This window comes from Physella acuta, unplaced genomic scaffold, assembly GCF_028476545.2.
Source record: "Physella acuta isolate Inbredline_101_S28 unplaced genomic scaffold, ASM2847654v3 ptg000237l, whole genome shotgun sequence".
In the NCBI taxonomy this organism is placed as follows: Eukaryota; Metazoa; Mollusca; class Gastropoda; family Physidae; genus Physella; species Physella acuta.
Window position 1 is genome coordinate 308,734 of NW_026731756.1, and position 22,167 is coordinate 330,900.

Sequence of the window (22,167 nt, forward strand, 5' to 3'; positions counted from 1 at the left end):
ACTCACATGTGACCATTCTTTTTTAATGTCTGTAGATGCTCAATTCAAGAAAAAAAATGCCCTTGCACACTTTTTTTGTGCACAGTTCTGCTGCGCATCTTTCAGGTCACCGTCTGGATGGTGTGTCCAAGCAGCGTGTCCTATCAGTGTGTCTAAACTCAAAGATCGTGTCGTAAAACAGTGTGAAGCAGCAACCCAATTTCTATACTTGAATCAGAATACTAAGGTTACACAAAAACCTAACCCTGATCCTAACCCTTTTACTCTGACCGTTACAACTATGTTGTGTTCCGCATATTGCCATATTTTAAGAACCTCGAAAATATATTTTAGTTCGTTGGGGCCGTAGGTCCCTCAAAAATTGAGAACCACTTTTGTAAAACGAAGATATAATTGGTGGTCAATTTTACAACCAAGCCGTAGCACTGCCCCTGTTTAGAATTTAAAACAACTAGCCAGCTCTTGTTGGAGTTTTGAATAAAAATATAACCTTCCACCAAATCAAACACTTCTAAGAGGTTCGCTTCTAAAATGTCAGGGCCACACAGACGAGCGCCTTCCCACGAAGAGAATTATAGAGATGTAAGTGCATTTTTATTTTTAAACAAAAACTAGTTCGGAATCAGAGACAACGACCTCTGACATTGTAGATCGCCTACGTCACAGTCAGTGGTGTTGTGGGGGATCGAAAACAACGCGTCAAAATTATCACCTATTGTTCGTATATCGAACACAACCCGTTAAAATAATCATGTATCGTTCGTATATCGAACACAACACGTTAAAATAATCACGTATTGTTCGTATATCGAACACAATACGTTAAAATAACCATGTATTAGACGTATATTGAACAACACGTTAAAATAATCACGTATTGTTCGTATATCGAACACAACACGTTAAAATAATCATGTATCGTTCGTATATCGAACACAACACGTTAAAATAATCACTTATTGTTCGAATATCGAACACAACACGTTAAAATAACCATGTATTGTACGTATATCGAACAACACGTTAAAATAATCACGTATTGTTCGTATATCGAACACAACACGTTAAAATAATCACGTATTGTTCGTATATCGAACACAACACGTTAAAATAAACATTTATTGTACGTATATCGAACAACACGTTAAAATAATCACGTATTGTTCGTATATCGAACACAACACGTTAAAATAACCACGTATTGTTCGTATATCGAACACAACACGTTAAAATAACAATTTATTGTACGTATATCGAACAACACGTTAAAATAATCACGTATTGTTCGTATAGCGAACACAACACGTTAAAATAACCACGTATTGTTCGTATATCGAACAACACGTTAAAATAATCACGTATTGTTCGTATATCGAACACAACACGTTAAAATAACCACGTATTGTTCGTATATCGAACACAACACGTTAAAATAACAATTTATTGTACGTATATCGAACAATACGTTAAAATAATCACGTATTGTTCGTATAGTGAACACAACACGTTAAAATAACCACGTATTGTTCGTATATCGAACAACACGTTAAAATAATCACGTATTGTTCGTATATCGAACACAACACGTTAAACAAATAACGGATTGTTCGTATGTCGAACACAACACGTTAAAATAATCATGTATTGTTCGTATATCGAACGCAACACGTTAAAATAACCATGTATTGTTCGTATATCGAACACAACACGTTAAAATAATCACGTATTGTTCGTATGTCGAACACAACACGTTAAAATTATTACGTATTGTTAGTACATCGAATAAAACACGTTAAATAAGCAAGCTTTATTCGTATTTCGAATACAACACGTTAAAATAATCAGGCATTATTCGCACATCGAACGCAACATGTTAAAATAATCAAGCATTGTTTGAACTCGGTCTCTTTAGCTAAAATAATGTTTATTAGATTTTTTAACAGAAGCGGGCCAAGCCTTTGGGTTTTGATTATATATATATATATATATATATATATATATATATATATATATATATATATATATATATATATATATATATATATATATATATATATATATATATATATATATATATATGTGTGTGTGTGTGTGTGTGTGTGTCTGTCAACTATCCTCTGGGTGATCCCCCCCCCCTCTACACCCCCCCTCCCCAGTCTGAACAAACCCTGCCTTAACCCTAAATCCAAACCCGAACCAATAGCATTATCTATTTTATCTCTATAGCGAAAAAACAAGTTGTGGCCCACCAGAGAGTTAAAAAGACTATAAGTCCCTTTGAGAAACAGCGGATGCAACCTGAAAAACAAGATTTTACTCCCTTTATTTTGCGCGTCGCTCATGCTTTTTACAAGCTTTTATTTAACTCACTTCCTCGTCAGTCTGTCGTCAGTCGTCAGTCTAGATCGAAACGCAGAAGTGAAAATTTGGATAGTTCTTCTTGACCGATACGATTCAAAGTTGGCACGTGGGTCAAGACATGAAGACAATGCAATCTGAAACTAAATTTGACTTAATTGGATGCCTCATTAATTTTTTATGAATTAATTAAAATTTGGACCGAATTAGTAGACATGTCTATCCAACCACACCACACGCGTCATCACGTTCAATAGCTGCGCCATCAGGTTTAATAGCTGCGCCATCCCGTTCAATAGACGCGCAATGGTTTTTAGTCATGTAACAATATTGTAAATAAAACATGTAAAGTACTGAAAAAGAAATTCATAAAAAAACGTTTTAATACCAAGCTTTTATGTAATGATGCACTAAAAAGTAGAAAATAAATTATACACTACTATTTAAATTACTATAAAGAAAAGCGTGGGTCTCTTCTCAAATATTAGTAAAGGTATCCAATAGGTACTAAAGTGACCCACGCTTTTCTTTATAGTAATTTAAATAGTAGTATAATTTATTTTCTACTTTTTAGTACATCATTACATAAAAGCTTGTTTTTTAAAACGTTTTTTTATGAATTTTTTTACAAGCTTTTATTTAACTCACTTCCTCTGTCTGTCGTCAGTCTAGATCGAAACGCAGGAGTGAAAATTCGGAAACTTCTACTTGACCGATACGATTCACAGTTGGCACGTGGGTCAAGACATGAAGACAATGCAATCTGAAATTAAATTTGACTTAATTGGATGCCTTATTAATTTTTTATGAATTAATTAAAATTTGGACCGAATTAGTAGGCATGTCTATCCAACCACACCACACGCGTCATCACCTTCAATAGCTGCGACATCACGTTGAACGGCTGCGCCATCACGTTCAGTAGGCGCGCAATGGTTTTTAATCATGTAACTATATTGTAAATGAAACATGTAAAGTACTGAAGAAAAAAAAAACGTTTTAATAACAAGCTTTTATGTAATGATGCACTAAAAAGTAGAAAATAAATTATAGACTACTATTTAAATAACTAGAAAGAAAAGCGTGGGTGTCTTCCTTAACATTAGTAAAGGTATCCCATAGATACTAAAGTGACCCACGCTTTTCTTTATAGTTATTTAAATAGTAGTCTATAATTTATTTTCTACTTTTTAGTGCATTATTACATAAAAGCTTGTTATTAAAACGTTTTTTTATGATTTTTTTTTTACAAGCTTTTATTTAACTTACTTCCTCGTCAGTCTATCGTCAGTCTGTCGTCCATCTGTCTAGATCGAAACGCCGGAGCGAAAATTCGGACACTTCTACTTGACAGATACGGTTCACAGTTGGCACGTGGGTCAAGACATGAAGACAATGCAATCTGAAATTAAATTTGACTTAATTGGATGCCTTATTAATTTTTTATGAATTAATTAAAATTTGGACCGAATTAGTAGGCATGTCTATCCAACCACACTACACGAGTCATCACCTTCAATAGCTGCGACATCACGTGAACGGCTGCGCCATCACGTTCAGTAGGCGCGCAATGGTTTTTAATAATGTAACTATATTGTAAATGAAACATGTAAAGTACTGAAGAAAAAAAAAAACGTTTTAATAACAAACTTTTATGTAATAATGCACTAAAAAGTAGAAAATAAATTATATCCAACCCCACCACACGCGTCATCACGTTCAATAGGCGCGCAATGGGTTTTAGTCATGTAACTCTATTGTAAATAAAAACATGTAAGCACTAAAAAAATTCATAAAATACGTTTTAATAATTTTTTATGTAACAATGCACTAAAACGTAGAAAATAAATTATACACTACTATTTAAATAAGTACAAAGAAAAGCGTGGGTCACTTTAGTATCTATTGGATTCCTTTATTAATATTTAGGAAGAGACCCACGCTTTTCTTTATAGTAATTTAAATAGTAGTGTATAATTTATTTTATACTTTTTTAGTGCATAATTACGTAAAAGCTTGTTATTAAAACGTTTTTTTATGATTTTTTTTGTCTTGTATACTTTCTCGTATACAAAGTATAGAGGAAGTATTGTAATCGTGTTAAAATAAAAATGGATATTTTTACAAATCTTGACGTTTTGAGACCCTGAGTCTCAAAAAATTAAATTTTGCAATCTTCTCTGTATGTCTTAGTGTGTATGTGTGTGTGTATGTGTGTCTGTGACCACGATAACTTGAGTTAGAATGATGAAATTTCTTATTTAAGTATAACATAAAATGTGTAGTTATGTATCAGCTTTTCAGTGATTTCCGTTAACCGGAACTGGAACTTGTTCGGTTTTTCAAAAGCCGATAACTTGAGTACTTTTTCTGATTGGTAAACGAAATTTCACATATAAGTAAAAGATCTATTTATCTATTTTCTGACAGATTTTGAATAATTTCCAGTGACAGGAAGTAGTACTTTACATTATTTTCGATTTCTCAAAAAAGCATTTGAATTTATAAAGTATTAACATTTCGCACTATTATACGCACATATTTTGCTGTTCACTTGGCGCGCAATTCTTATTTTCTGCGAGCCTCTATTCTATAATTAGAAATTTTAGTATGTAAACATTGATTAAAAAGCATGTATATATCCCGAGATGCCATCCCACGTAGAATTATATAAGAATAATGGGGGAAGTTTAAGAGAGATCACTCTCGCTTTATTTATTTTCAGACAATGTTGAAGTATTTCAGAGAGAGCAAGCCTCGCTCCGCCCCCAAAGCACCAGAGGAATCGTGGAAATCTCTTCAGCTGCTGACACCAATTTATAAGAAGGTGATGGTTTGCTATCGGTCAGGCCGATACTATTCAAAATATAAACAAACAATAAAACTTTATATACATATATATATATATATATATATATATATATATATATATATATATACATGTATATATATAAATATGTACATATATATACACATGTATATGTATATATTTAAGGGCCTATCATTAGGAAGATATATATATATATATATATATATATATATATATATATATATATATATATATATATATATATAGCTCGTGATTAAGAGTAACAGTAATCTACCTGTTACAGGTTAGGATTGTAACAAAAGATAATATCCCATATAACCAAAGCATTGAGAAAACAACGGAGAGCATCGTCAATGATATGTTTGAAAAAGTTCCATGCCACGAAAATGTGAAAGGGAAGCCATCAGATTCAACCGTTTTTCTCATCATCACAGACACGGATACAAAGGTTCTTCTTGGTGCCATTTTCTTACCTCCCTCTAAGTAGCAATATTCGGCAATATTTGTTGGATTATTATAATCCGAATAACGTTGCGTAGATGGCAGGGATTTGTCGAGGTGTCAGCTCTGCCATAGTTGCGGAGTAATATTTGCTGATTGTTAATTAGCTGTCTGATTTTGTTATGTTAGCCTCTTGGGGTATAGAATTACGTCATATTTCTGATAAACTATGAATGTTTTCCATCGAAATCATGAATGTTTTCCATCGAAATCATGAATGTTTTCCATAGAAATCATGAATGTTTTCCATCGAAATCATGAATGTTTTCCATAGAAATCATGAATGTTTTCCATCGAAATCATGAATGTTTTCCACCGAAATCATGAATGTTTTCCATCGAAATCATGAATGTTTTCCATCGAAATCATGAATTTTTTCCATCGAAATCATGAATGTTTTCCATCGAAATCATGAATTTTTTCCATAGAAACATGAATGTTTTCCATCAAAATCATGAATGTTTTCCTTCGAAATCATGAATGTTTTCCATCGAAATCATGAATGTTTTCCATCGAAGTCATGAATGTTTTCCATCGAAATCATGAATTTTTTCCATAGAAATCATTAATGTTTTCCATCGAAATCATGAATGTTTTTCATCGAAATCATGAATGTTTTCCACCGAAATCATGAATGTTTTCCATCGAAATCATGAATGATTTCCATCGAAATCATGAATGTTTTCCATCGAAATCATGAATTTTTTCCATCGAAATCATGAATGTTTTCCATCGAAATCATTAATGTTTTCCATAGAAATCATGAATGTTTTCCATCGAAATCATGAATGTTTACCATCGAAATCATGAATGTTTTCAATCGAAATCATGAATGTTTTCCATCCCCATGACAGACACAGGCCCACTAACCACCCCTGTATATCATCACCCCTCAATTTACACCGAAACAGTCCTATCATCTCACCAGTCCAATACATTCACTATAATTCTTAGCTACTAATGAAGCTAGAGACACACAATTGGTATCAATGTGTGGGGAAAAAATACCTTTTTTTTTCTAGTATAACTTTATTTGAAATTAATGGAGTTTAAAAACTACGTGCAACAATCTATTATAATTAACCCTGGTTTGACAAAATGGAATAGGTCCACACTGTCTTTTTCCATCTTTTGATTATTATTGTTTATATGCCTCAGACAGTGATATTGGTAGCGTAAATCCTCCTAGTCCGGAACTCCTCCGCTACTGCTTTGCTGTAGTACAGGGGTCTCCAAACTTTTCACCCCGAGGGCCGCATTAACTATCAAATATTAGTTCGGGGGTCAGAGTTTCTTCCAGGCATCTCTTCGGGGTGGCAGAGCCTCCCCCCCCCTCACCCCATAAAGAACGTCTACCCCCCCCCCCCCCCAACGATATTGAATATATATATATATATATATATATATATATATATATATATATATATATATATATATATATATATATATATATTTTAATATATAAAGCTCAGTTCTGTATGTAACGCATATGTTTGTCGTTGGTCTTGGATGGATTTAAGTGTTAGACGATTATCGCGCGCATTTGTCTAAACTTATGAGTTAAAAAATTACTATTGAAAGTGTTGGGAAATAATTTTCATTTTTCAAATTATAGTAACAATTGTCGGCATGTTCATCAAACACAAGTTTAAAAAAAATATCATCTTTTACAAAATTTTTAATTATGTCTTTATTTAGTCCTATAGCACTTACTTCCCTTTGATAAATTAGGAAAACACAATTACTTCCCTTTATAAAACCATTGCATTAGTGGAAAATAATTTACTTTTTATTACTTTGTTTTGGTGTTGGGAAAAAAAATAATTACATAATTAGCGGGGATTGATCAAGTGCAAATGTTGTAGGTATTTTACGGATAAGCTTGGAGTATTATAATTGTTCATTAAATTGAAACAGGCGCGTTCGTTTAAGTGAGTGCAAAAGACTATGAATAAGTTGGGGTACTATAGTCGTTCATTAAGCTAAAACAGGTGATTCCGCCACGGGCGTTTATGTTCGCGTTAGTGTTTTCTTTGTGTTTAGGTGGGTTTGCGTTAGTGGTTGCGTTTTGATTTGGTTCGTTTTTGTTCTTTCTTTTTTCGTTTTTGTTTGTGTTTTTTTGTTTGGGTTTGTATTTGTGTTTTTGGTTGGTTTTGCGTTTGGATTTGGTTTGTTTTCGTTTGCTTTTTCGTTGTTTTTTTTTAAGTTGGTATTGGTGTTTGTGGTTGGGTTTGTTGTTAGGTTTTGTTTTCGTTTGCTTTTTTGTTTGTTTTTTCTTTGTGTTTGTATTGGTGTTTGTGGTTGTGGTTGGGTTTGTTGTTAGGTTTTTGTTTTCGTTTGTATTTGTAATTGTGTTAGCGTTATGTTTGCGTTTTGTTGTTTTGGTTGGTTGTGGTTTGGGTGGGCAATGCCGGGTTTATGATGATTACTAAACACACAGGTAATGGTCTTTAACAGAAAGGTTTTTCACAGAAGCCAGAGCAGGGCCTGGCCGGGACGGCTAGTATATATATATATATATATATACATATATATATATATATACATTTCAATACTCTGCTCAGAACTTTCTCACAACTTAGCCATCTCACTGCTGTGAAATATGGTAATTTTTGCTAATCTATGTTTGTATCTTTCAACATGTCTCTGAACTATCTATGAATGAGCCCATGTGACCGTATCAAATGCACCATCTTCAACACAGGATTCAGTACACTGCTAATGTCCACATATTTAAAACACACAGCTAGCTGGTGAATAATATAGTGCAGGAAAATTGGTTGTAGAATATTTTTCTTATTTGTTGTCGAACCAAGCCTTTCTTTATGACACTCGCGTACTTTCCTCTATCAACAGTCAGGTAACAGCAGTTAGTCCAGTCCAAGTTATTAATAGCAAACTCATTGAATATATCCTCTCCGGTAACAGTGCCATACATCTTATGTAGGGAAGCCAGCTCTTCTGTTATATTCATGTCTTCATCCACACCTCTAATGAACACAAGCAGCTGAGAGGTGGAAGAGCTGTCCAGTGACTAATGAGTTGCAATTGAAAAATGACGAAACTTGCTTGCAAATTTGCAATTTTCGCTATTTGATTCACAGTGTTTTCACCTATGTCTGCAACACGGTTGGCAATGGTACTTTAGCACACAACGCTATATATATGATCAATTCGTTTTGAATTTTTTCCTCAGCCACCTCCAACAACTTTTTTTTTCGTGGACAAAAAGATCTCCGCGGGCCGGATGAGAGGACCTCGCGGGCCGCATCCGGCCCGCGGGCCGTAGTTTGGAAACCCCTGCTGTAGTAAGTCGTCACTCGACATTTGAGTCCATGATGACTGATGTAGATTTATATTAAACATTACTTTTCACTCTTAAAGTGATAAGCATGTCTATACACGATACTGTATTTTTTTTTTGCCTCAGACACGTAATTTATAGCGTCAGTTGTGTGTTCGCTTTAGTATTACAGTTTTCATCATCGGCTTGTGAGGACTGATACAGATTTACAATAATAATATTTCTTTCTTACTTGTAGCCTGCTTTCATTCATTTGAGATGGTTTACTTATATATAGATCTAATACAAAACGTCTAAATATAAAGAAAAAATTAAAATCAAAAACCAACCTGAAACTGAAAATGCAAATGTTTAATTAAATGATGATTCAAGGGATTTTTTTTTCTCGGCGTGGTGGGCTGAGGGGACGAGGGGGGGAGATGGGGAATTTGTTTTTTTTTAAAGTAGAGCTGAAATGAATTTGGGATTACAGAGAATTAAAATGATACAAATTTTAAGCAATCGGAAAAGCAATGTTATTACAATGAGACACGTAAAAGCAAACACTCTTCCCTTTCAAACATCTATATCTATACAGTCCTCAAACAGTTTTTTTTTTTCCTTTTTTTTATTAATTCAATTGTTTTAAACATTTAAATCAGTAATAATTATTTATTTGATATATTTTACACAGCATCAAAGACATGAACATCAATTGCATATATAATAATCAAATGGAGAAAATAAAATGGCATAAGAACTAGACTAAAATAAGGTGTGCCAACTAGGTTTCTCCTGACTGCTTAGTTTACTGTGCTTTGTCCTTAGCTGAGGAGTCAAAAGTTTACATTGTAGCCACCCATGGACAGAAATAGAAACGACCGTGGGAGAAGTGTCTCTGCAGTACACATACTGATCTATCATTCCAAAACTTTCCATGACATAAAATTGACCCTTGGCAAAGAGGGCACGCTACCTTGAAAAATCCGCCAGTCCGGTTGAGTGGGGGGAAGTGTGTGTGTGTGTGGGGGGGGGGGTGAGGTGTGTATCTCTTTCTACCATTCAGGTTGTGCACTTTTAAAAACCTGGGAAACAGAAGACTGTTCTAATGTTAATTTACTTGAGGGCTGATCGAGACTGTCGATATTAATTATGCATCTAGTTTATTTGCTTCTTCTGTAGTTCAAATGTTAGTTTCCTGTAAAAGTAGGATGTCAATATTGTGTTTATTTATTATGTTGTTTATATAATGTGTTTGTCCCTAGCCCCCCTGATGTTAAATGTTGCCAGTTAGCATGAATTATTTGGGGTTTTCTTTCGAACATCTGTTTCTGGAGGGCTGGATGGTGGTGGTCTTTTAACGCCAAACTTTCCAGCCGCTGGTTTGCTATCCCGTTGGGCCCTGGTCACGACCCTTTGAGGTGGCTTTACTGTAGGTAATTGATTTTTACTTGAACTGATTGCTTGACTATATGACAGTTGACCTGATACCTTTGTTGCTGATATACTTTGTGAGCTTTTAATTTCCTTTAGCAGTTTCGTTATGTTTTCTGAACTAGTGTTATCTTGAAGAATATCATTTATTGTTTCGTCGACAGCCTCCAAATTTTCTTGATCCCCATCTTTTTGAGACCCTGTTACCATGGAATTTCTGATCGCTATTGTCTCCATGGCTTCGGCCTCTATGGTGGTTTCTGTTACGCTTTCGTTAACTTGCTGTGATGCTGCAGTAGTATGATGTGCTTCAGTTTGGCCATCTACTCCAAAGGCATCTTCTACCTCTCTATGCCTTGCTTCTCTAAGCATTTCATTTTGTCTTTCTCCGTCAACATCATAACTGTCCCAATGCTTTAAGGAATTTCTATTGTTACTAAGATGCTCCCTAACTTCTTCTTTATCATTTGCATCCCAAGGCTCAATAGCCCTGTACTGTCCATCTACTAGCTGGACGCCGTCAAGATCGCGAGTCCTCAAATGCTCACTAATTTTATGCAGGTGCCTGTCTGTGTTGCAGTGGCAACATTGCACCCTCCTCCCATTGAGGATTATAAGGACTCTGCTCTCCTTGTTGGCCTCATATGTTAGTATAATATAGTGTGGGACACTCTCCACATCTTCTTTCTCCAGAGAGATGGTGAATTGGACCACATGTGATTTGTCTATTCTCTTAAATGTTGGTGTTGAGTCCTGACTGCTTATAGATTTCAGAATCGCCATTATATCATCGTCGCTTGTCTTGGAAGGCAGCCATTTCAGCATGCCCCTTTGCCCAGATTTATCGGCGTGGGTTATTGATATTCTCTGCATTCTGTATCCGGATGTTACCCCAGGTGGCAAATCTCTGTGAAATTCTTTTAGGTGCATTTTCTCATATAATTCCTTTGATCTAATGGTGGCATACGATTTACGCAGTGTCCCGTAGTTTTACAGGCCTTCAAATTCAGCTGTCGATAGGTTACATAACATACATAGCTCTCTTTTTAATTCGCCAGCTGTGAGGGTAGCTAAAGAAAATCCCTCTTCTATGAAAATCTCTAGAGTTTTTGGTGCATTTCCTGCCATGCCAAACTTAGGCAGGAATAGCCGTTTGATGTATTTTTCCGACATAGTTGTGCGTGAGGCCCACCCGTGGCCAGGCAACACACACAAGAAATAAAACAGAGAAAAAGTACTTACAATGTATAAAATGTGAAAAAAAAATAATAACACACACACCAGGGGCGGAACTACCATACCGCCAGACCCCGCAATGCGGGGGGGCCCAGGACGTTTAGGGGCCCAGTTCCGACTAAAAACAATGAATTTTTTTTTCAAAAATTATGTTTTTCGTGCATCTTGAAAGTGGTTTAGTTAAAAAAAAAAAAAAAAAAAAAAAAAAAAAAAAAAAAAAAAAAAAAAAACCAGGTCTACTATAGCAGAGATTGTTGCGTAGAAAAATATTTTAAAATCTACAAAAGCTATAGTTTGAAAGGTAGGTAAACAATCACACTACTTCCATGACTTACTGCCCTTCTTTAAAATAGGGATGCCCACGAAGCTCATTTAAATAGTTGTGTACTATGTATATTAAAAAGCAATTAATTCTCTGAATTGTTACTTAAATAAGACGTACTATACAATAGTATAGCTATAAAAATCAATATTTTCAAAATTGATATTATAAAAGCCAAAAATGAAAAAAATAAACATAACGGAGAAACCATTTACGAATCAAGCTAACGTCTTTATATATTAACACGTTTTTCTTAACTCAGCTTCGCGATTGTTTGTTTGTTTGGATGTTTGTTGTTAAAATTGACATCGAAAATTAGCCCACTTCTGATTGCTCTAGAGATCTGAAATTTGGCATGTAGGCTACTTTCGCCTAACAATTTCAGATGCAATCATAAAAACTAGCAATTAGAGACCGTAATTAGCTTAATTTAATTACGCCCCAAGGACCATAACATTGACGACATGATTTCTAAAGATACCGACAAGACTGGAGGCCTATTGACACAGTTACTTCGGCCCCATTCGATGTGAGCGCGCTGGCCGTGATCGTATAGTGGTTAGTACTTCGCGTTGTGGCCGCGACAACCCAGGTTCGAATCCTGGTCGCTCAAGATTTTTAGTCCGTGTATTTATAAACACTTAGTCAAGTCATACTTAATCAAGTCATTAGATAAAGTAGAAAATAAACTATATAAAAAACTTTTTTAAAAACTTCGTGTTTCATGTGTAGCAACGGACTAAAAAGGAGAAAATAAAATACTTAAAAAAAACTTTTTAAAAAACCACGTTTTTCTTGTGGACTAAAAAGTAGAAAATAAATTTTCATACATTTGATGACAAAAAACGTGGGTCGGGCAGATGGGTCGGGAAATTTGATGGTGAACGTACCCACGTTTTTTGTCATCAAATGTATGAAAATTTATTTTCTACTTTTTAGTCCACAAGAAAAACGTGGTTTTTTAAAAAGTTTTTGTTAAGTATTTTATTTTTGACCAGCATGATTATAATACATTATTAAACGCAAGATAAGTTCGGACTAAATTTTTTCTGGTTTGTTCTCTCAGAATGGTTAAATATTGCAATGTAGTAGACCAGGGGTCGGCAACCTGCGGCTCGCGAGCCGCATGCGGCTCTTTTGGTCTTACGGTGCGGCTCTTCAGCTCGGTGCACAATTATTAATAATTGTTTATTTTATTTTTAAAACTCATAAAATTTTTAGTCTGCAACACTCGGTAATGAACGATTTAATAACAAATATAAACAATAAACACTCGCTATTCTATTAGAATATTTAGTTACTCCCTATTTCAATGTACTTCCTTGTTTTCTAAAGCTGAGTTATTTAAATGTAAACAATGCCCGTGTTTGGATCATATTTATCGAGGCACTGGTTACCTACACTACCGCCTACCACAATGGCGTGCTGTATGAAAGACTTGAGTGTAAGTTAATCTTACTTACTTACTTAATCCTCATCACTCCCTGTGGAGTATAGGGCAGCAACAAATCTCCGCCATTCCACCCTGTCCTGGGCGAGCCACTTTAGTTCATGCCAGGTTTTGCCAGAAGCCTGTACTTCTTCTTCCATCTTCCTCCTCCATGTTCCCGGTGGTCTTCCTCTATTTCTCTTTCCGGGTGGGTTACACTTCAGCGCCATGTTGGGGAGTCTTTTTTTGCTCATGCGTAGGACATGGCCCAGCCATCTCCATCTCCTCGTTCGAAGTTAATCACTCACCGCCTAATTGTCGAGGACGGAAAGTGACGCTCTCGTGAACCCGATTACACTACCGCAGTGGCGCTGCGTACGGCCCCTAGCTCGGTTTAATCAGCGTATGTCGTATTGTAGGGTGCTCCTTAAAACTAAGATAGGCGCTTGGTGCTCGCAGGATAACCCTGGGCTCCAAATCGCACCCTGCAGAGAAGCAGGAGGATGAGCCTGATTCGATTTAGTAAGCGACTAAATCGACGCGTGTCTAAAGTGTATAGCCTATTTTTAAAAAACGAACGTAGGCGACATAGTGCTCGCAGGTGAGCCCGGGGCGCTTCGGATCGCGCAATCGATGAGGCGCCGGTGGTTGCACCTGTTGCAGTTTTGCCGCTGAACATAGTAGTACCCCTTACCCGATATGCAGAACGCAAGACACACACACACACACACACACACAAACATATATATATATATATATATATATATATATATATATATATATATATATATATATATATATATATATATATATATATATATATATATATATATATATACCAAATCCTAAATAAAGATCATAATATTAAAAAAAAGTTTTGGCGGCTCTTTAAAAACTGGGAAATTTTATAGATTGTAACTTTTGGCTCTTCGGTCTCAAAAGGTTGCCGACCCCTGTAGTAGACTAAATTTCTCAGTTAAGATATAGATTATATATATATATATATATATATATATATATATATATATATATATATATATATATATACATATAGGGGGCCCTAGTTTTTTCTTTGCGGGGGAGCCTTTGATTTCTAGTTCCACCACTGACACACACACAAGGTTCCAAATGGAAATACACACAAGTTTAAATAAGCAGAGATGAAATAAATCCAAAGTCACTTTCATCAGTTAGAACTTAAGCGTAACATTAACTTTTAAAAATCGCTATTGTGATCCTTTACAGTTTTGCTCTATTTCAACTTGATCTAATATATAAAGCTCAATTCTGTATGTAACATGTAATGAAAACAACTTTTTTTTTTGGACTGGTACTATTTATTACTCAATTCATTACAAATGACTTCAATCTTCCTCCTCCTCTTCATCATCTTGATTAATCTGGAAATATCTCAGTTCAAAAGCCTCTTTTGAGGAAGCTACCACACGCAACCAATCTCTCAGATTGTGTTTCTTCAAATATTTCTTTGTTAGATACTTGAGGTATCTTTTGGAGAATGGAATCTCATTGGTTAAATTGATTTTGTTTTTCTGAAGCTCAAGGGAAACATTATTTCCAAAGTTGCCAGTTTTCCCTTCAACCTTGATACGCTCTTGTAAGTATTTCTCAAATGTTCCAACATCCATAATACCATCTTCAACAGGGTGAGTGCAGTCGATTGTGTACCTTAGGGTGGTCTTTTTCTTTTTGCCACCTTTATTGGACAGGACCTTGCCTGGACGTTTAACTGTTTTGGCTGGCATGGCGATCGGAAAACAACAATGAATCTTCTTGGCCCAATATAAATTAGAATAGTTTATTAAGTGCATTTTCGAATCGTATCAAGCCTAAAGAATTGTCATAACAAAAGTAAATACTGTCTGGGAATAAACTTTATTAACTTTTAAAAATTCACATTGTTTTTATTAATATAAAAATTCTAATTAATGCGTGACAAATAAATATATTTCTCAATATTAAGCTAAGCAGTTACTTGAATAAATATAATCAGTTATATTGAGTTGTTTTTACCAATTATTTGTGTTTTTAAGTTGCCTACCTTACTTTTCCGTTTTAAGTTGTTTCCCTTTCCAAAAAATTAGCTATTACTATCGTGAAAAATATTCGAGTCAGTCGATAGAACCAATAATACTAGTCTCTTTGCAAGACAAATACTCAGCATTGTAATCACTTAGGGTTTAATTATATCTGGGACAAGTCATAAATACAATTTTATAACTTTATATATATATATATATATATATATATATATATATATATATATATATATATATATATATACATATATATATATATATATATATATATATATATATATATATATATATATATATATATATATATATATCCTATCTAAGAATCCACATGAGACTTCATATGACGCCACAAATCAAAGAAACAGTGACGATAGACTAATGTATAAATATCTGGTTGAAGTCATCTCTAAACTAGGTAAGTCATCAGTCACGATGACTGTGTAAGTCATCAGTCACGATGACTGTGTAAGTCATCAACCACGATGACTGTGATGTCAGGGGATTGCAGTCAAGCTGGGGAATTTAGCTATCATATACTCGATAAATAACGTTACTGATCCAATGTTGTCATAAGATTACAGTACAGTCAAGCTACGGCTATCAGATACTGGATAAATAACGCAACTGATCCAATTTCTGTGTTGTTTCCTTTACGTGCCAGACTCGCTGGAGAAGATTTTTGAACGATGCCGTGGGGTGCCCATAGGCCAGGCAGAGGTGTTCCCAGGTGGGGACTCTCAGCAGGACGGGGTGGAACCTGACCCGTATCAAAACAGCAGAGAGAAGAAAGAAATTCGCCCAATCGTCATAGAAGTAGGGACTGAATTCTCCGAAGATAAAACAGATGTAAGTGTTGAGTAAAAGTAGAGTAAATCTACTCGTATACGTGCATACACATAAACACAGATACACACATATATACATAACATAGAGCAGGGGCGGAACTATAGTGCCGCCAGACCCCGCAATGCGGGGGGGGGGGGGGGGGCACGCCAGTTAGGGGCCCAGAGCCGAACATTAATAAAATATTTATAGTTAAATAATTATCATTAAAAATTAAAAAAAAAAACACGTTTTCTGATTGAACTAAAAAGTAGAAAATAAATGCTTTTCATCACAATAATGCAAGCGATCACTCTACTATAAGCGATCGCAAACTGCGTGCGCATTACGACAAAAAAATGAAAAACGTGGGGCGCCGTGATTTTCTTACAGTTTCTAATACTGTTGACTCTCTACAAGCTCCCTAATAAAACTCAATAGTATTATCTAATCAATAGTAATATAACTTTTACATCTTATATTAACAATGACCGATAAAAAACTTTTTACCACTGTGAAAGCCGAGTCTTTCTCCTACAATTAAACTTATCAAAGATAAGCAAATGTTCAAACCACTTCCATGACTTATTTCCCTTTTTTAAAATAGTCAAATAGGGGTGTTCATAAGCTCCTTTTAATAGATTTGTACTAAACAAATTAAAAAGCTATTATTTCTCTTAACTACTTTTTTTTTTATAAAGTAATTACTAAAGAATGACATTGTATAAAAAAATCATAAAAAAACGTTTTAATAACAAGCTTTTATGTACTGATGCACTTAAAAGTAGAAAATAAATTATACACTACTATTTAAATTACTATAAAGAAAAGCGTGGGTCTCTTCTCAAATATTAGTAAAGGTATAAAATATGTACTAAAGTACTAAAGTGACCTACGCTTTTCTTTATAGTAATTTAAATAGTAGTGTATAATTTATTTTCTACTTTTTAGTGCATTAGTTTATAAAAGCTTGTTATTAAAACGTTTTTTTTAATGATTTTTATTCAGTACTTTACATGTTTTATTTACAATAGTGTTACATGACTAAAAACCATTGCGCGTCTATTGAACATGGTAGCGCAGCTATTGAAACTGATGGCGCAGCTATTGAACGTGATTACGCGTGTGGTGTGGTTGGATAGACATGCCTACTAATTCGGTCCAAATTTTAATTAATTCATAAAAAATTAATTAGGCATCCAATTAAGTCAAATTTAGTTTCAGATTGCATTGTCTTCATGTCTTGACCCACGTGCCAACTGTGAATCGTATCGGTCAAGTAAAACTGTCCGAATTGTCACTCCGGCGTTTCGATCTAGATAGACTGACGACAGACTGACGACTGACGAGGAAGTGAGTTAAACAAAAGCTTGTAAAAAGGAAATGTACTAAATCACAAATGTTTTCAAAAATTAATAATAAAATCACAAAAAAAAGCAACATAAAAATAAACATAACACTAGACACCGTTACTTAATACAAAGCTTTCATGTTTTATATTATTTTTACCGACTAGATGTTAAGGGGGCTGCTGTCAGACATTACTTAAAACTGATTTTCCCAAAACACACTACTGCACTTACACACATGACACGATGTTGAAATTCTTTTAAATGGTTGCTTTTAAATCCCGAACAGGCAAGCAATGAGCATCCCATGTTCGTATTTTGTGATTGTATATATATATATATATATATATGTATATATATATATATATATATATATATATATATATATATATATATATATATATATATATATATATATAGGGGGGCTATATATATATATATATATATATATATATATATATATATATAAATATATATATATATATATATATATATATATATATATATATATATATATATATATATATATATATTTCATATATAGGCCTATATATATATTTATATGGGGGGGGGGCTAAAAAATATTTTTTTTGCGGGGTGGCCCTATTTTCTAGTTCCGCCACATAGAGAGGTATATATATATATATATATATATATATATATATATATATATATATATATATATATATATATATATATATATATATATATATATATATATATATATATATATATGTAACAGTTAAATGTAGATGAATGTATGTTTCGAGTGTGTATCTTAAAAAGGCGATATGAATATAAAATATAGGATGGGTGTGCGCACGCGCTAAGGAAAGGAAGCAGAGAGAGGTAGGGAGAGCGCGAGGAGATGACGAAATTGAAGTCGTGGTTCTAGTAGTGTAGCTGCTATATTATCTGATATCAATAAATACTGTAAAATCACCAATAATGTGGTTTGTATTTGCCTTTAGTTTGTGCCATGAACCCAGTCATACAAAAGGGCTGTGACATTTTGGTGTCAGAAGTGAGCGGTGCTCCGCACCGTAAAGGAAAGAATTAGATCTAGACTTAGTATTGTTGACATTTTAGTACCTGAATAACTTTTCTTGGACCATTAAGAAGGAGGACTATGCCAAATTCATTGAGTTGGCCGATTCGTTAGGATACACTGGGGCAGAAAAGGCTAAATGGGTTGAAAAGAAGCTGATGCAATTGAAAGGGAAGACAGAGCTTTAGAGAGGGAATTAGCTAAAGATAAAATAGAGGCTGATAAGGAACTAGATCTAGCTAAAATAGAGGCTGAGAAGGAAAAAGTTAAAATGGAGGCTGAGAAGGAAAAGGTTAAAATGGAGGCTGAGAAGGAAAAAGTTAAAATAGAGGCTGAAGACAGAGAAAAACAGAGACAATTAGAAGATAGAGAAAAACAGAGGCAACATGAATTAGAATTAGCTAAAATTAAAAGTAACCAATCTCAAGACAGCAATGTTAACAAAATGGACAATTGGAAGCCTAAATTCAGAGCATTTAAACCACAGGAAGAAAGTGTGGAAACTTACTTACTACTCTTTGAGCAAACATGTAAGAGTTTTAACTATTCATCTGCTGGTAAAGCACAGGCTTTATTGACTAATTTGACAGGAGAGACTATTGCCATAATAGCAAGTATGTCTGAGGCTGAAAAAGAAGAGTATGACCTAGTAAAAGAAAGATTGATGAAACATTTTGGAAAGACAGAGACTATTACAGGAAGACTATACGAGACGCCAGAATTAACAGCACTGGTGACATAAACCAGATCATTTTTTATATTCGCAAATGCATGAATAAAAGGCTAGAATTGGCAGAAATAGATTTAAAGAAGCCTGAAGCAATTATTGAACTTAACCTGATAGATCATGTTTTAAATAATGCAACAGATAGTTTATTCACTTTTTTGAGTGAAAGAAAAGTTAGGACACAGAAACAATTAATAGAGCAACTTAATATTTATAAGGATGCACATCCAGGGGCTATTTTGGACAAAAGAGAGCAAGGAGATATTTCAGCAGCAGTTTACAGTAGAAACTCTGGCAGGGATCAAAGAAGGTATGACAACAACAATAGAGATAGAAGTAATAGTGCGCCTACCAGATGGAAACCAGACAGATATAAATATAGCAGAAGCACAGAGTGTTACCACTGTGGGAAAACAGGCCATGTAAAGTCTGAGTGTTTCAGCTTACAAAATAGATATACATATCTCAGTAATAATGACAGAGGAGGTTATGCACCTAATAATAACTACAGAAATCAAAGTAATTATTACAGACAAGGACAGTATAGTGGACAAAGTAGTAATGAGTCCCACAATCAAAGTAGACGGCCAAGAATGGGACCAGACAATAGGGGAGAAAATAGAAATAGTAGCAATAACAATCAAGAGACATCAGCAGGGGTAGAAGGGTCAGAGACAGTGGCATCTGTTACACAAAGCAATACAACACTGAAGATGTTCCCAGCTATAGTAAACAACACCAGAGTAATGTGCTTGAGAGATTCGGGTTGCACATGCATTATTGTTAAGAAAAGTCTTCTAAAACCAGAACAGTACATTCCTGGCATAATGAAGATGACATATGCCAACAAAAAATTTAAGGATGAGTGTGAGATAGCAGTAGTTGATATAGATTCTGCTTGGCTGAAAGGTAAATATAAAGTGGCGGTCATGGAAGAACCAATAGCAGATATGATTATTGGGAATGTAAAGGAGGTGAAAGAAAGTAATGAGGAAGATATAGATAGATGGGCAAGTCAAATTGGAGCAGCTGTTGAGACAAGAACACATAGAAACAATAAAAGAACTACTAGAAAGAATGAGGAAAGAAACTGCACGTGGGAGTACATACAGTAGAATTCTTAGGATTTAAGGTTGGAAATAAAGAAATTAGACCTACTGAAGGAAATAGGGACACATTATTAAATATCAAAACTTCTAGTACAAAGAAAGAAGTGAAATCATTGTTGGGACTATGCAATTTTTATAATATTTTTGTAGATAAATATGCTGAACTTACTACTCCTTTAAGATTTTACTTTCACGCTTTAATATATAACATCAGTTATCATGCATATATAACCTGGTTTAGTGGATGTAACAATATAATTTTTAACCACTTTAGTTGTATCACCAACCTCAGCAGTTTAAAAAATTTATTTCATTGATTAGCTCTACACATTCCTTTTTGGCTAACAAAATCTGTTCCTTTTTATGTTGTGTGCATTGGTACTTAAGCATCGGTGATATAAGGTATAGCTACCACCACTTAGTTTGTTATTGGGCCTTGTATTTTGTTAACTGATGTTTATGAACATAACAGTTGTGTATTTCTTTTACACTTTATATGGTAATGCTAATGGATCCTATTGTTGTTTAAAGTTGTATTCAAGTAACAGAGCTAAACTATGTGTTTGAAATTTTGACTTGGTAAATATTGCTTTAATAAGGAAAATGGATTTGTCTAGGAAAATTATGTCAAGGAAAGCTAATCTGTAAAGGGACAGCACAATAAACTAGCTGATTTCTTATCAAGACAGATTGAAGATGAAAAAAACAAACATGGATCTGACTAAAGAAAATAATGACCTGAGACATATCAGCCATTCCTTATAAGAAAATTTTGAATAATGTAGTATGTGATCTTTACTTCCAGAGAAAATTAACATTTTAAAAATGTGAGCAAGATAGGAATAAGTCATAACATGACTTGTATAAATATGTTTTACCACTATTTTAATTTAGTAATGAAAATGAACATACATTTTTGTTGTATTTCTGTGATTTGTATGTATACTGTATATCTTGTTAAGTAATGAACATGATTGTGGCAGTATGATTTGACAGATGTGGTAAGTTACATATGTTATGATGAGGAGTTTACCTCAGCCATTGAAGTAGGGAAATCAAGGATATGATTTGCCCATGGGAGCTATTGCATAGCTATAATTTTGTTCTACTAAGAGAGAGTTTTCCTTAGTTAGATTTATTTTGAGATACACTAAGAGGTAATATTCCTTAGTGAGGTTTAATGATATTTTTTGTTACACTAAGAAGAGATGTTCCTTAGTTAGAATCATTTGTTATTATTAACTAAGAAGGTTTACCTTAGTTACAATTTTTCTTAATGGCGACACTTATAAAATAAGTGACGCTTTGCAATTTGCCATGTATTGTATGAATATCATTGTTTTAATTTGGTAAGTGTACATATAAAATAATTTAGGATGTTCATTAGCAAGTTTCTTTTTCAATATGATTTTCATTTAACTGTTACATGTATAATGAAGATTTTATAGTGAATATATAAAAAAAATTAATGAATTAATTTTTAAACGGGAGAAAGGGCGTATGTAACAGTTAAATGTAGATGAATGTATGTTTCGAGTGTGTATCTTAAAAAGGCGATATGAATATAAAATATAGGATGGGTGTGCGCATGCGCTAAGGAAAGGAAGCAGAGAGAGGTAGGGAGAGCGCGAGGAGATGACGAAACTGAAGTCGTGGTTCTAG

General features: G+C 34.1%; 2 protein-coding genes across 2 annotated transcripts in view; one reads left to right on the forward strand and one right to left on the reverse strand.

The window, feature by feature from the left end:
* The first annotated feature begins 437 nt into the window (after positions 1–437).
* The window catches only part of LOC131938204 (transient receptor potential cation channel subfamily M member 2), a 47,542-nt gene continuing 25,812 nt past the window's right edge, over positions 438–22,167 (forward strand). Inside the window, exons 1-5 of the mRNA XM_059296118.1 lie at positions 438–582; positions 5,084–5,185; positions 5,472–5,636; positions 15,772–15,865; positions 16,112–16,296. Coding sequence (XP_059152101.1) covers positions 532–582; positions 5,084–5,185; positions 5,472–5,636; positions 15,772–15,865; positions 16,112–16,296 — 597 coding nt within the window. The 5' untranslated portion in view covers positions 438–531. The remainder of the gene's footprint in view (positions 583–5,083; positions 5,186–5,471; positions 5,637–15,771; positions 15,866–16,111; positions 16,297–22,167) is intronic.
* Positions 14,714–15,159, reverse strand: LOC131938205 (large ribosomal subunit protein eL22-like). Its single transcript, XM_059296119.1, has one exon. It carries the CDS (start codon positions 15,154–15,156, stop codon positions 14,758–14,760), a length of 399 nt encoding a protein of 132 aa, XP_059152102.1. The 5' UTR covers positions 15,157–15,159; the 3' UTR covers positions 14,714–14,757.

Coding starts and splice junctions, on each gene's coding strand:
- LOC131938205 (XM_059296119.1), bottom strand. CDS start 15,156: ATGCCAGCCAAAACAGTTAAACGTCCAGGCAAGGTCCTGTCCAATAAA.